Source organism: Eucyclogobius newberryi, unplaced genomic scaffold (assembly GCF_026437365.1).
Source record: "Eucyclogobius newberryi isolate DKJ021-1_F unplaced genomic scaffold, fEucNew1.0.hap1 SCAF_7, whole genome shotgun sequence".
Classification (NCBI taxonomy): domain Eukaryota; kingdom Metazoa; phylum Chordata; class Actinopteri; order Gobiiformes; family Gobiidae; genus Eucyclogobius; species Eucyclogobius newberryi.
The window spans coordinates 17918971-17931953 of record NW_027316389.1 but is presented as its reverse complement, the minus strand read 5'-3'; the positions used below and the strand labels follow the sequence as shown (position 1 = coordinate 17931953).

The 12983-nt window shown below is 41.8% G+C and overlaps 2 protein-coding genes across 2 annotated transcripts; both read left to right on the top strand.

The window, feature by feature from the left end:
- The first annotated feature begins 535 nt into the window (after positions 1–535).
- ube2na (ubiquitin-conjugating enzyme E2Na) lies at positions 536–3777 on the top strand. The gene is made up of 4 exons (XM_072435087.1): positions 536–762; positions 2145–2391; positions 2512–2652; positions 2741–3777. The coding sequence occupies exons 1-4, from the start codon at positions 733–735 to the stop codon at positions 2785–2787; spliced, it is 465 nt and encodes a 154-aa protein (XP_072291188.1). The 5' UTR covers positions 536–732; the 3' UTR covers positions 2788–3777.
- A 707-nt stretch (positions 3778–4484) lies between these two features.
- nudt4a (nudix (nucleoside diphosphate linked moiety X)-type motif 4a) lies at positions 4485–12557 on the top strand. The gene is made up of 5 exons (XM_072435428.1): positions 4485–4798; positions 9251–9361; positions 10341–10385; positions 10478–10562; positions 11970–12557. The coding sequence occupies exons 1-5, from the start codon at positions 4700–4702 to the stop codon at positions 12191–12193; spliced, it is 564 nt and encodes a 187-aa protein (XP_072291529.1). The 5' UTR covers positions 4485–4699; the 3' UTR covers positions 12194–12557.
- Positions 12558–12983: the final 426 nt, after the last annotated feature.

The window sequence follows — 12983 nt, the reverse complement described above, 5'->3', positions numbered from 1 at the left end:
TCATGCATGGGCGACATGTCAAATCACTTTATGTCAGCTATGTCCAAAAAAATGCTATATTAAATTGCCAAGTCTTTTGAGTCTTTTTAGTTGGTGACATTTTCCTCTTCCACTTTTACTGACAACTTAACTCAAAAAGGCTTTTCACAAGTGCAAAGACTTTGCTTACCTCTGCATTGAGTCACTTGCATCCTAGACCTCTTATGTAAATGCTCCCTTTAGTTCCTTTAGGTTTTCACTCGGAAACACTGTCCTGCTGACTGCTTCTATCCACATAACAGTAACTCTGACATGCAACAGAAATGAAGCTTGTGTCCAGAATGATGCAGACATATCTGAGGAGGCGGGGCTTCACATCCGCAGCTTCCACTCATGATTCTACAATGTATTTCTTACGTTCGTTTCTTAAGTTTTTGAGTGGTCATAAAGCCTACACATTTCATTTTTTTTAATGTATTTTTCATCACAAACACCTTAGGAAGACTGTGTTACTTGTAAGGGTGAATCATTTGGTGCAATATGATCTGAACTTTGTTTTCCTGGTGTTGTGACATATTCAATAGCATATGATGTTTCTGATTTATTGGTAGTTTGGTAAGAGCCATGCCATGGTAAGGACAGACTGACCACTATCTTCAGACATTTCAGTGACGTGAAGGAACCCGGAAGTGCTGCTGCTGCCTGTCAGACGAGCTGCTGAGCCAGGGAGCTGAAGAGCACATTTACAACAAGATGGCAGGTCTGCCTCGCAGGATCATAAAGGTATAAACACAATATATCCTTTCTCAACTTATTTGTCTTTTCCATTATTATCCATTATTGCAAATAAAAAAGTACATCCATGCACGTGTTTGCTGTTCAACTGACTGCACCCGCCCGGTTTTCTCTTTAGTGGGCTAACTATTAGCCACAAGGATGCTATCGTTAGGTTGCTAAATTAACTTTCGTTTAAATGCAGTTTGTTTATGGAGTAAATACACAGATACTGATGGTAACTGATAAATAATGGACATATTATCCAGATTCATTTTAAATGGGCATGTTGCCCGGATGGGGTATCCGTGACTTTAAAATGCCTAGCTAACTAGCTGTTAGGCTAAGTATGCTAAACCGGCTAGTTAGCCTTCTTTCGTTTTGCACGTCACAGAAACACTCAATATACCAAAATTTATATACTTCCCAGCTCTCTAAAAAAACCTCTTCAGCTGGACGTACTGATTTCCATCATTATTTCAATTACTACTTCTGGGTCTTCAGCCTGAATTATGTTTAAATGTTTTTAGTTTAATACTCAAACCAGTCCAGCTTTAAAGGCGCTGCTGGGACGCAGTTGCTGCATCAAAGTTGATATTATCTCTATTTCACTTTAATTTGCATTTCAAGTTGTCATGCGCAAGACCAGATAGTTTTGTACTTTATGTAGTAAATATTGTGAGAGCTGAGTCAGTCTCAGAGCCCCGTGTGACTGGAGCTGGAGCCCCTTTTCTGTCTGTGTTTTCACTGCACCGTTGTGACTGTGGGTTATCTGAAATATTTCAGGAATTTCTCTGTTACAATCAGAAGTTTATTTAGTCAAAGTTTATTATTACATTTCTGCTTTGATACATTGCAAAATAAATTGCAGAACAACTGTCAATAAACAAAGAACATTTACATTTGCTTTGACGGTTTGCCTGATGTAAAGGGCATTTTCTGAGACCGGGAACCACTGTGAAAGGAAGAATTAGATATAAATCTAACTTATTTTTATCTGCCATAAACCCTGTCACATCACAAGTATTGGCACGCATGCATTTTCTGATGATTTAGAACTGCTTTTTTTTTTTTAGACAGAAGTAGAGCAGGGAGGACTGCCCTTGCACAGCCCATCAGCTCCCATCCCAAAGTGTCACGCACATGGCCCTTAATCACAAGTTTGTGTTGATACAGGTTTAAAATGACAGCAGTCAGATTTTACAATGCACTTTATCGAGGGGAGTAAAGTTGGATAATGGAGCTTTGTTTGAGTTATCACTCCACAGCCTTATTGTTTCAAAATGCTTGGTTTACATTCTGGTGATGTAATCATAACAAAACGTTCCTCCAGCTTAAGAAGGCCATCAGTTGTGGTGTTGGTCCTAAATGTTATGTTTTGTCCCTTCCAGGAAACTCAGCGTTTGTTGGCAGAGCCGGTTCCAGGCATTAAAGCACTACCTGATGAGAGCAACGCACGCTACTTTCATGTGGTTATCGCTGGACCTCAGGACTCTCCTTTTGAGGGAGGAACCTTTAAGCTTGAACTGTTTTTACCAGAAGAATATCCCATGGCAGCTCCTAAAGTACGCTTTATGACCAAAATATATCATCCCAATGTAGACAAACTGGGAAGAATATGCCTTGACATTTTAAAAGGTGAGCGATCTGAAATATTTGATTATGCTAAAGCTATCGGCTAGTTACTTCACGCATTTACTTGTACGACCAGTATTTATGATTCATCTTTTCCCTTTGTACATTTGTCATTTTGTTTAGATAAATGGTCACCTGCTCTTCAGATCCGCACAGTCCTTCTGTCAATCCAGGCATTACTAAGTGCACCCAACCCTGATGACCCTCTAGCAAACGATGTGGCAGAGCAATGGAAAGCCAATGAAGCTATTGCCATCGAGACAGGTGAGTGTGGTTCAACAACAACAAAACGAGAAAAGGCTACAGTGGTCTTTGTCACATTTATAACTTAAACTTTTGCTTTGAATTTCAGCCAAGTCTTGGACAAGGCTTTATGCTGGAAGCAAAAATGACGTTTAGAGCAGCTGGAGCTAGACGTGGAAGTCAAGTGTGAACACAACTCCTCATGTTCGGCCAAGACCTCTTCCTACTCCATTTGCATATAAAGGACTCGGTCTTAATGATAAGATATACATCTATATTATACTATAAGCATACGTATATTGTAAGTGAAAAAGATCTGCTGACAGTTGATTTATATATATACACACACACGTGCGCGCAACAAAATAATACGTCTGTCTCCCTTCAGTACTGTTCACGTGCATGGGCTGAGGTTTTAGACTCTCACTTGACTTTATTTGCCCATTGACTATCAAAAAGCATTGCCAACGGTGCTTCAAACAGAAATGCTAAATTGCTGGGGTGCAGGGCGTGGCGTTTGCGACCTCTTTGGGTCAGATGCGGGCCGAATGGTTTAAGAGGTGCCAGTGGAAATACGGACTAGAAACGGTCAACCTTTTTATGTTTCTTTTAATACTGTTCTTTGTTGTGTTTCTTTGTCTATAAATGCTTCTAGCTACTACTTGCTGCTTTTTGAATAGGCAGTCGTCTAGAGAAGGATCCGGGTGTGCCCTGCAGCATCCGAGCAGACCACTTCAGTTCAATCTTTGTGGTGTACAACGGAGTGCGGAGAATAGAACGGACCTTTCTTTAGTTTTAGCACATATGTTTTTATTACCCGTCTTTATCTATGTGACAAACTCGCTACGCTCTTACTATGCCTTGTTCCCACATCTCACCTCTGCTTTTGCTCGGTCTGCTTCTTCTCATGGCGTTTCTTTCACCACACGGTCGCTACTTGGAACTGTCAGTACAACGGGGTTTGTGAAGGGTTGGGGTACAGAACAGATGAGTCCAATGGTCTAAAAAGCCTGTATTTTATTCACTGTTTAAAAATTCATGATTTCCTCTGAATCTTGGTGGAAAATGTAATTATTTTCCTGATTTCTGAATGCTATGAATGGTCCACTTGCATCGGTTTATGTTCTGTAAATAAAATCTGTTGATAAGTTTGACGTCGTTCATTTTGATAGCACGTTCAATGCACATTTCGTCCACTAGAGGGTAGCTTCTAGTTGCAAAAGAAAATTAGAATATGGCAAAGTACCTTTAATTAGGCGTTGAACCAACACCTAGTATCTAGTCGTGAGTATTACTTTATTACATTTTATTATACTGAAGGCAATAACTAGACCTAGCCCTAAGAAGTAAATGTTTTATTTATATGGCCAGAAAAATATGATTACTAGAATAATCAGATAATGTATTACAATCAAACACATCTGGTGATAGGTCTGTTGATTAATGGAATCTTCTAATAACTAAAGAAGACAAAGTACAATGTAAATGGGCCCAACCCATTCAACGTTTAACATGCTCTGTTTCCTTTTTGTCTTTGCCATACTTGTTTGCCTCATTTTGCACACATTTCCTGTCAAAACCCTGCACAGGTGTGAACAAAATGACAGAAATCAGACTACTCAAATCAGATGAATCAGTTTCAGATGTTTCAATAATCTGACAACTCCACAAATCCAATAATGATCATATTTTGGCGTGTGCGTGATTGTGAACGTAACCACTGTGAACCATAACTTGGGAGAAAACAACACAAACATCCAGTCGTGCTTTGCGTCTGACGCGAATAGCGCGTGCGTGTGCGCTCATTGGTCAGCTGGCAGCGCCCCGGCCAGAGTTTGTTTAAGCGTGTTGACAGCGGCACCGGGCGCAGCGCAGTCACGGAGGCGCACGGAGCACATGGAGACGCGCGGGGGTCGTGGCACGGCTCGGGCACGTATGACCCAGCTGCACCTCTCAACTCTGTGAAGACCGCGGACAGACGCCCCGGAGCTGGATTGTACCCGGAGCCCAGGCGCGCGCTCAAGCGGACAGTTTTCCTTTGAAGTGGACCCCCAGTTTTCAGGGACATATGATGAAGATTAAACCCAACCAGACCAGGACGTATGACGGGGAGGGGTACAAGCGACGGGCAGCCTGTCTTTGTTTTAAAAATGAGAAGGAGGAAGAGGTAAGCTTCGTGCACGTTTTGTTGTCACTCCGTTTACTCTGCCAGTCTTGAATTGTTCTGCGTATTGTTCAAACTGGTTTGGCATAGGCTAATGTTTGAATTAACCAATGAAAAGGGTCTCTTGATGAAGCAATCTGGGTCTGTAGGTGAGAGGAGATGACACAATAAACTGACCACATGAGCTGCCATACAGCAGGAGTCCTACAGTGCTGCCCTGGCCCCCAACAGCACCCAACAACAGCACCCAACAACAGCACCCAACAACAGCACCCAACAACAGCACCCAACAACAGCACCCAACAGCAGCACCCAAGCGCCCAACAGCAGCACCCAAGCGCCCAACAGCAGCACCCAAGCGCCCAACAGCAGCACCCACGCGCCCAACAGCAGCACCCAAGCGCCCAACAGCAGCACCCACGCGCCCAACAGCAGCACCCACGCGCCCAACAGCAGCACCCACGCGCCCAACAGCAGCACCCACGCGCCCAACAGCAGCACCCACGCGCCCAACAGCAGCACCCACGCGCCCAACAGCAGCACCCACGCGCCCAACAGCAGCACCCACGCGCCCAACAGCAGCACCCACGCGCCCAACAGCAGCACCCACGCGCCCAACAGCAGCACCCACGCGCCCAACAGCAGCACCCACGCGCCCAACAGCAGCACCCACGCGCCCAACAGCAGCACCCACGCGCCCAACAGCAGCACCCACGCGCCCAACAGCAGCACCCACGCGCCCAACAGCAGCACCCACGCGCCCAACAGCAGCACCCACGCGCCCAACAGCAGCACCCACGCGCCCAACAGCAGCACCCACGCGCCCAACAGCAGCACCCACGCGCCCAACAGCAGCACCCACGCGCCCAACAACAGCAGCACCCAACAACAGCAGCACCCAACAACAGCAGCACCCAACAACAGCAGCACCCAACAACAGCAGCACCCAACAACAGCAGCACCCAACAACAGCAGCACCCAACAACAGCAGCACCCAACAACAGCAGCACCCAACAGGAAGACATTTGCACCTCCAGAACAAATAGTAAATTCATGAGTTTTATCAGTATGAATGACAATAGGCTCTGGGTGTTTAACTGCTGGTATTTGACACAATGTCTAATGCCGTCCTTACAAATCACACCGTTTATAACTAAGTGGCATTGTTCAAAAAGCCAATCACATCAACCCCCAGTCCAAATGTGATGATCGTAGCTTTCTACAGTAACCTGTAGAGAGTGTCTCGCTTCTAAGAGGCCCCAGGGGCCAGTGTGAAGATGGAAGAGGGCTCGGGTGAAGGCTGAGCATTGCTCTAGAAGTGCTACACTCCAAGTGACCCTACAGCTGCAATTTATAGAAACAAGGTGCAGGCACTTGGTGTCCCCGGACATATTTACATATCAGTGACCTCCTCCTGTGTCTTTGGGCTCCCCATGGCCCAGTGCTGACAAGGGGTGTGATTATACTGTGGTCACAGGCTTCAACTGCCATACTGATCATGATCTAACGTTATTACCTCATTCTTCTCATTAATTGAATCACAATGCTGTGAACCATCCTCCTATTTGCATTCTTGGTTTACTGTCACTTCCTCTACATGTTAACAACCTCTGAGAAAACGATCTATTCTCAAATAACTCGGTAACATCAGCGTTACATAAAAAGCATTCAGGCCTGTTCTTGACTAATGATGAACAGTGCAGTACACATGGACCAAAGACATTCTGAATGTTACAAAGTGAGGTCAATGTTTCCCCTCAGCCTGGCTTTGAACATAAACTGACTGCTCTAGTTTTGGATTTGTTGCTCAGACTAAGGTGCAGTTAGGTCACTGACCTCCAGCACTAAGCTCTGTTATTTTCACGTAGAATAACAACTGCTGAGGCAGGACTTTTTATAAAGCTGCTCAGAGTGAGCGCGTACATGTGGCACTCTGCGTATTTGACATGGTGTTTGTGGGAAGTTGTGTATGTGAGTCATGTCATTGGTTTGTAGTTATAGCGTACATCATACAAATTAGACTTACCGTATTTTACTCTACATTCTAGTATCTTACAGTAGATCTGGTTTCGACTTCACTGCACAGTAGGGTACAGTTTGCTGAACTCATTGGATGAAGGGCAGCTCATTATTACTACTGTTAAATATTTCACACTTGCACTGAGCATTTGAAATGACAGATCATTATCAACATGAGAGATTGAATAGTGCGGCAGTTGAAGCGGGGAAAGGACCAGAATGAGTGAAGTCTAATTTTAAAAAGATGCAGGTGAAAGGTCTTGGTGTTCCCAAATATTTGAAAGCGACAAACTGAAAATTGTCGTGCTCTAAAGATTCTGCATGCATGTCCAGAGCAACAAAACATAAATCTGCTTTAGTAAATTGTCGGCAGTAGCTGCTGTTTATGGTTCTTTTTAGCTGTAGGTTTTACCTTACTGACCCTTTGACCACAGCTGACAGCCATCGGTTTGAAGTGTCTGTCAAAGCTCTGACACTCGCACATATCTCACAAGCCAACCAGGGCTGGGAATGAATGAATTATATTTACTTTTACTTAAGAGTTCTTTGATCCATTATATTATTGTAGAATCCATGATCACAGGGATGAGGAATTAGGACTGTTGGCAGAGCAATTAACAATTCAGAACTAAATAGTATTCTGTCTTTTTCAATGGTAATAAGTCCTCAAAATGGCACCTAACAGGCAATTGAAACTCACGAGTGACACAAGCTCTATGTGAACAACGCACATTTCCTCATGATGTTCTTCACTTTTTTGGTCAGTCACAGTTGTCCCATTTACTTTCCTATGTCCAGGGGCCACTTCTGACAAGAAGGGTGTTTACATGACGTGAGTGACCTTTATGTGGGTCAGTGTGGTGCCAGATAGAGTTTAAGGTCAAATGATTGCAACACCAAAGGAGACAAGAAAGACCGGCTCGATTTGTGTCAGGTTAAACATAGTAAAGGACTTTGAGCCGAGTTGTGCGCGTTTACACGTCTTTCATCTCGTTGCTGCCAGTTCATGGACACGTTTTTGCGGTCTGTACTGTAGTGTAACCTTTTAAAATCTGATTGGACTGTTTACTTTTAGTCAGTGAATCAGTCAGTGGCACTATAATTTATCTTGGCTGGTGTTTATTAGGGCAGACGCAGTTCCCGCAAAACAAGTCGAGATTTTGACATTTTCTTATTTAAAAATTGTGCAATCCAGTTTAAAATGTTGGCCTCATATTTTATGTAATATTCTGAGCGCACTGCTTTTTGGAAATACAGCCTCTCTTCTAACGTGCCAACGTGCTGCCCTTTTCTTTTTGTCCTATCCAAATGTAAACAAGATAATCTGTTTCCTGTGTGCACAATCTTACGTGGCGAGATCTTTCCTAGTGTTTACCAGAGAAGCAAGCCTAGATATTGTGGCAATGTGAATTAAGTCTACAGCATATGACAGGTTAGAGCGCAGTGAACACGATTTATATTTCAGATTTTTACTAAATATTTTTCCTGTTTGTCCCTAGTTTGACCATTTTTGTGAAGTCTGTAATTGTACTTCCTGGCAGCAGATGTGACATAGGTAGAGGTAAATCCACAACTGTTACTTAGCAACCATACTGAAACATAAATTACAACAATAATACCATAAAACGCCTTTATTTGGCTGAATGATTGTTTAAACTGTCACTTTGTTGTCAATGTCATGTCGCATGTTGGTGACATCACAGTTGTATTCAGCTTTAGAAATTGGCCCTACTTCCTGTCACTTTAAACTTTTGTTTTTCTTGACAAACTGCAATTTATCAAACAATGATAAATATGTACCACAGTCGCTATCCTACCACCAAACTAAGTCATAATTAGAAAAACAGGAGAACCCGTCACATGGACTTTAACCCAATAGCCTGCTGGGTAATATTATGCTTTTATTTATATTTTCACCTCCTGTACTCACCTGTGGCTTTAACAACCTTTTTAAAATGTCAGATTATAGTGACAAGAGCTGATCATGAGCAGAGAGGAACCCTTCTCCAGCTCATGAGGCAGGCTTTTTGTCAGGAGTACCTAGTTGGTTGGATTAACTCCATGGTGCATGGGTGTGATGGAGGAACTGGTGAACATGGAAACTCTACACAGACAGCCCCCACTCAATCCAGAAACCCAACCCGAGACCACCATGTCGCCGTATTGTACAAGATTGTATACACAGAAAGAGTGGATTTATAAATATATGTGCTCTTTAAATAAAATCACCTCGGTAGATTATTTTGTCAGTTCGAGACCACATATCACGCTCGTGTTACGTGTCATAAATGTGTGGCTTTGTGAAAGGGCTCAGCATGTGCCGCTAAACGAACGGCTCCACATCCAGCTGCCGCCGGACACTTGTGACGGGGCGAGAGTTCTACCGTCTCCACGGTTTCGGCCCCATAAAGCTGATGGAGGCCTCTTCGTTGGCAGGTGTTACTGGTGAGCAGCAGTCGGCACCCGGAGCAGTGGATCGTGCCTGGAGGAGGAATGGAACCCGAGGAGGAGCCATGTGGGGCAGCTGTCCGTGAGGTGTTCGAGGAGGTCAGCGTCTTGAGAACTCCACACAATGCTCTGAGTCCGCGCCGGTATCGTAGTGCACAATGCGTGTTATTATGGATGGATGACTTCTTTTTATATTACAAAAGAATACAGATTAATGAAAAGACAAAACCAAAAGGATATGGTACAATTTTTAAAATGTCAGTGGTTTCAGTCCAGTCCTTGATTGTGGGCTCTGTCATCCATCAATCATCTCCATCAGTGGATGCATGTTTTCAACTACATATTTGGTAGTGCTGTAATGATTAATCGACTAATCATTATTAAAAATGAATAGTATTTGTATTTTTTTGTTATCTGATTTTCATCAACAATGTACTTTATCTGTTAATATGTTCCATCTAGAAGCCTTCAGTCATATTTCAACTTATATTTGGTTGATTGCTGTATTTAAAAGTAAATAATAGGTGCAAAGTTGACTACAAAAATATTTTTAATTGCTGCCCTAATATTTGGTTAAGCCAGACATTTGAAAGAAGACCCATCTTGAAAAAAACATTTAGTATTATTGTATTCTAGAATACAGATGATTCAAAATTAAGCTGGAGGGCAGAATTCGAGGATTGTATCAAACTTGACACAACGGCGCTCTTGAAGCAAAGTTTTGACCAATACAATGTGCCAAGCTTTGAAAAAAAATGACGATTACTTTATCTGATGATCTAACTCCTCACATATCCCAGACAGTACCCTGAAACTAACAGATGTAAACGTAGATCTTGATTTATCATCTTCTATTATTTCACCTCCAGTCTCATTATCGTGGCATCTGCAGTATGTCTAGGCCTCACATGGCGGCTGTGCCCTCCTCAAAGCCAGTCTGTGTGGCACATTATGGACAGCTTAGATTTGTTCCTCATAAAACCACAACGTCATGACAGTGGTGTAAATGGTTTTCAGTGGAGCATCCGAGTCTTCACGTCACAAACCGAGCGACTGATCTGTACTTTTGTCCGCGCAGGCCGGTGTTAAAGGAGAACTTGGTCGACTTGTGGGGATTTTTGAGGTAAGCACGCACAGCTCTTTTTTCCAGAAGATCATCTAAGAATACTAAGAATAAATCAATTTAAAAAGTGTTTATTATTACTATCCTTACAGCACAATAAAAATAGAAAGCGGACATACGTTTACATCCTCATCGTGACGGAGACACTGGAGAATTGGGAAGATTCTGTCAACATAGGTACGTCCATAGCTTAAAGTTCTCTGTTTATAGTTCAATTTAAACATGTTTGTCTCCATAGAGATGTTATTGCTTTGCTAGAATGTTCCACAATATAGCATTTTACTGGTCCATCTTCCGTTTATTCAATTACAGGTGTTTTTATCGTTATCAAGTACAACAGGCATTCTTACTGTGAGTGAGAGGGCGTTTTCACCTACCCCTTATGAGAAAAAATGAGAGAAAAATGAGACTGGTTCTACAATGTCATGTAGCCACTTAATATAACATGTAAATGACAATATTTTGCTTGCTTCAGTGAAATTGTCAGTTGGCTTGACATTTCTGCATTTCTGAATGCAGAAATTGTCAAAAGTCGATGGACCTGTTTCTACTTATAAACTGTCTAATATTGTGGTTTACAATGAACACAATTAAAAATCTACTTATGTTATAATTCAATACTAGCTCCTTGAAAAAAGCGTGTAATGTCTCCATACATTTCCATAACACGGTGAAGACATTAAGTAGTTTTTAACAACGCGTAATGTTACAACCAATCTGTTCTGTCCCTCTTGATTTGTAACGTGGTGAAATACAATGCGGTTTCTAATGTACTCCTTTAGCGTGAGTGATTGTGTGATGAAATCATTTATAGCGTGTCCAAAATAAGTCTAGACTTCGAGGGGAGTGTTTGCAGTGACCAGTTGTATTCCAGTTATCATCACCCTCCACGCCCCTTTCTTGTGTCCTCTAATGCCCCTTGTCATTGAAAGAAGACTGACTGCCCCCAGTTTAACTTACTGTGCCAGTCCTCTGTGGTGTTTACGCATCTAGTGGTAAAAGAAAAAAAATCATGGGGTTTTCTGAAAGCTCTTATAAATATTGAATTGCTCAGAATTACACTTGGCACTGTAAAGTTTAGAGGGAAATGAGTGCAGGAATTGGGTTTATTTAGAAGTATTTTACGTTAAATACAGTGTGGAATTGCTTGAGCCTTTTTAGTTAATATTTAGAGCAGTGTGTTTACATTTTTGTGTTTTTCTATCATATTTTGGATGTACAAATATTGACTAGGATTATTGTCGTTGCAATATAAAAAAAAAATTATACTTGATTTCAATACAGATTTTGATACGACAATAAAGTATAATACAGAAATGATAAAGACCATAATAAAACTATTCAGGAAAGATAACATTTTGTCCTATTTGTGATTTTTCATATTCAGTATTGACACTTGTTCAAATGAGAATCTAGTTTTAATAATTGTTTTATAATTGACTGAGCATCGATATATCTGAATCTATTTACTTTGTTTTTCTTATTATTTACTCCTCTGGACAATGAAGGTTATAATTTCATTGCACCACTGTCTGCTTCTTTCCCAACAAAGATCAGTTTTCTCACAGCATTTTGCTCCGACAGGGAGAAAACGCAAGTGGTTCAAAGTTGATGAAGCCATTAGAGAGCTGCAGAGCTACAGGCCTGACCACGCTGAATACCTCCGGACTCTCGTAAGCCACTGCAATCCCACCCACAGCTCCGTCTGTGGCCCGGCGAATGGAAACCCCCCAAACCCCCAAGTGACTGACAACAGCACACCACATTACGCGCTTTGTTCCACCGGGTCAGAGCTGGCCAACAGATAAGACCAGGAAGAACCGCTTTCAAGAGAAAAGCCAAGATCCCCTGGAGACGGACAGCTAATTTAACACATCCGGGCGTAATGTGCATTGTATGTTCTCTTGTCATAATTAATGAATTTTTTTTTTTTTTTTTTTTTTCAATTTCACAGATTGAAGTCAGTGCTCCAGAGGGGTCTTGACAAAAACGTAGAGTAAACGGTGTGCTTCGTTATTTATCTATTACAGTTTTATGTTTACTGTAGCTGTTTTACGAGATATTGTGAGTATTTTGTATTTTCATGTACAGCTTAAGCAACCACTGATTACAATGCAAACGTGTTGGTTGTTTGGAAACTGATACTTGGATTAAAACATCTACAACTATTCACCTCTGTAATAATGTTAGTTTAACTGTATCAGTTACAATGGTATAGATGTTTACATTGATCTTGCAATGTGTCCTCTTATATAAGTTAAAAGTGCCTAGTTTCAATGACTGAATGAGCATGCGAGGTGCTGTTAAAAGGTGCATCTATCTAACTTTTCTGGTGGATTGTTTGCAACTTGCTTGTGTTCGTAGAGGGAATATTGCTTTGCCTGGAATGTCCTACAGTATGGCATTAAATATATCTAATGTAAATCCATGTAAACAAGCAGGTAATCAAGTAAAAAGTTGGATTTCACAATAAGAATGGATGTATTTCAGGGGATTTTTGAGCTGTAAAAAAGGCTTTAAATAATAAAATGCAAGAAAGATTGGTTTAATGGAATAGTGGGGAACATTCCAGGCAGGATACAACATCTCCCATAGAGA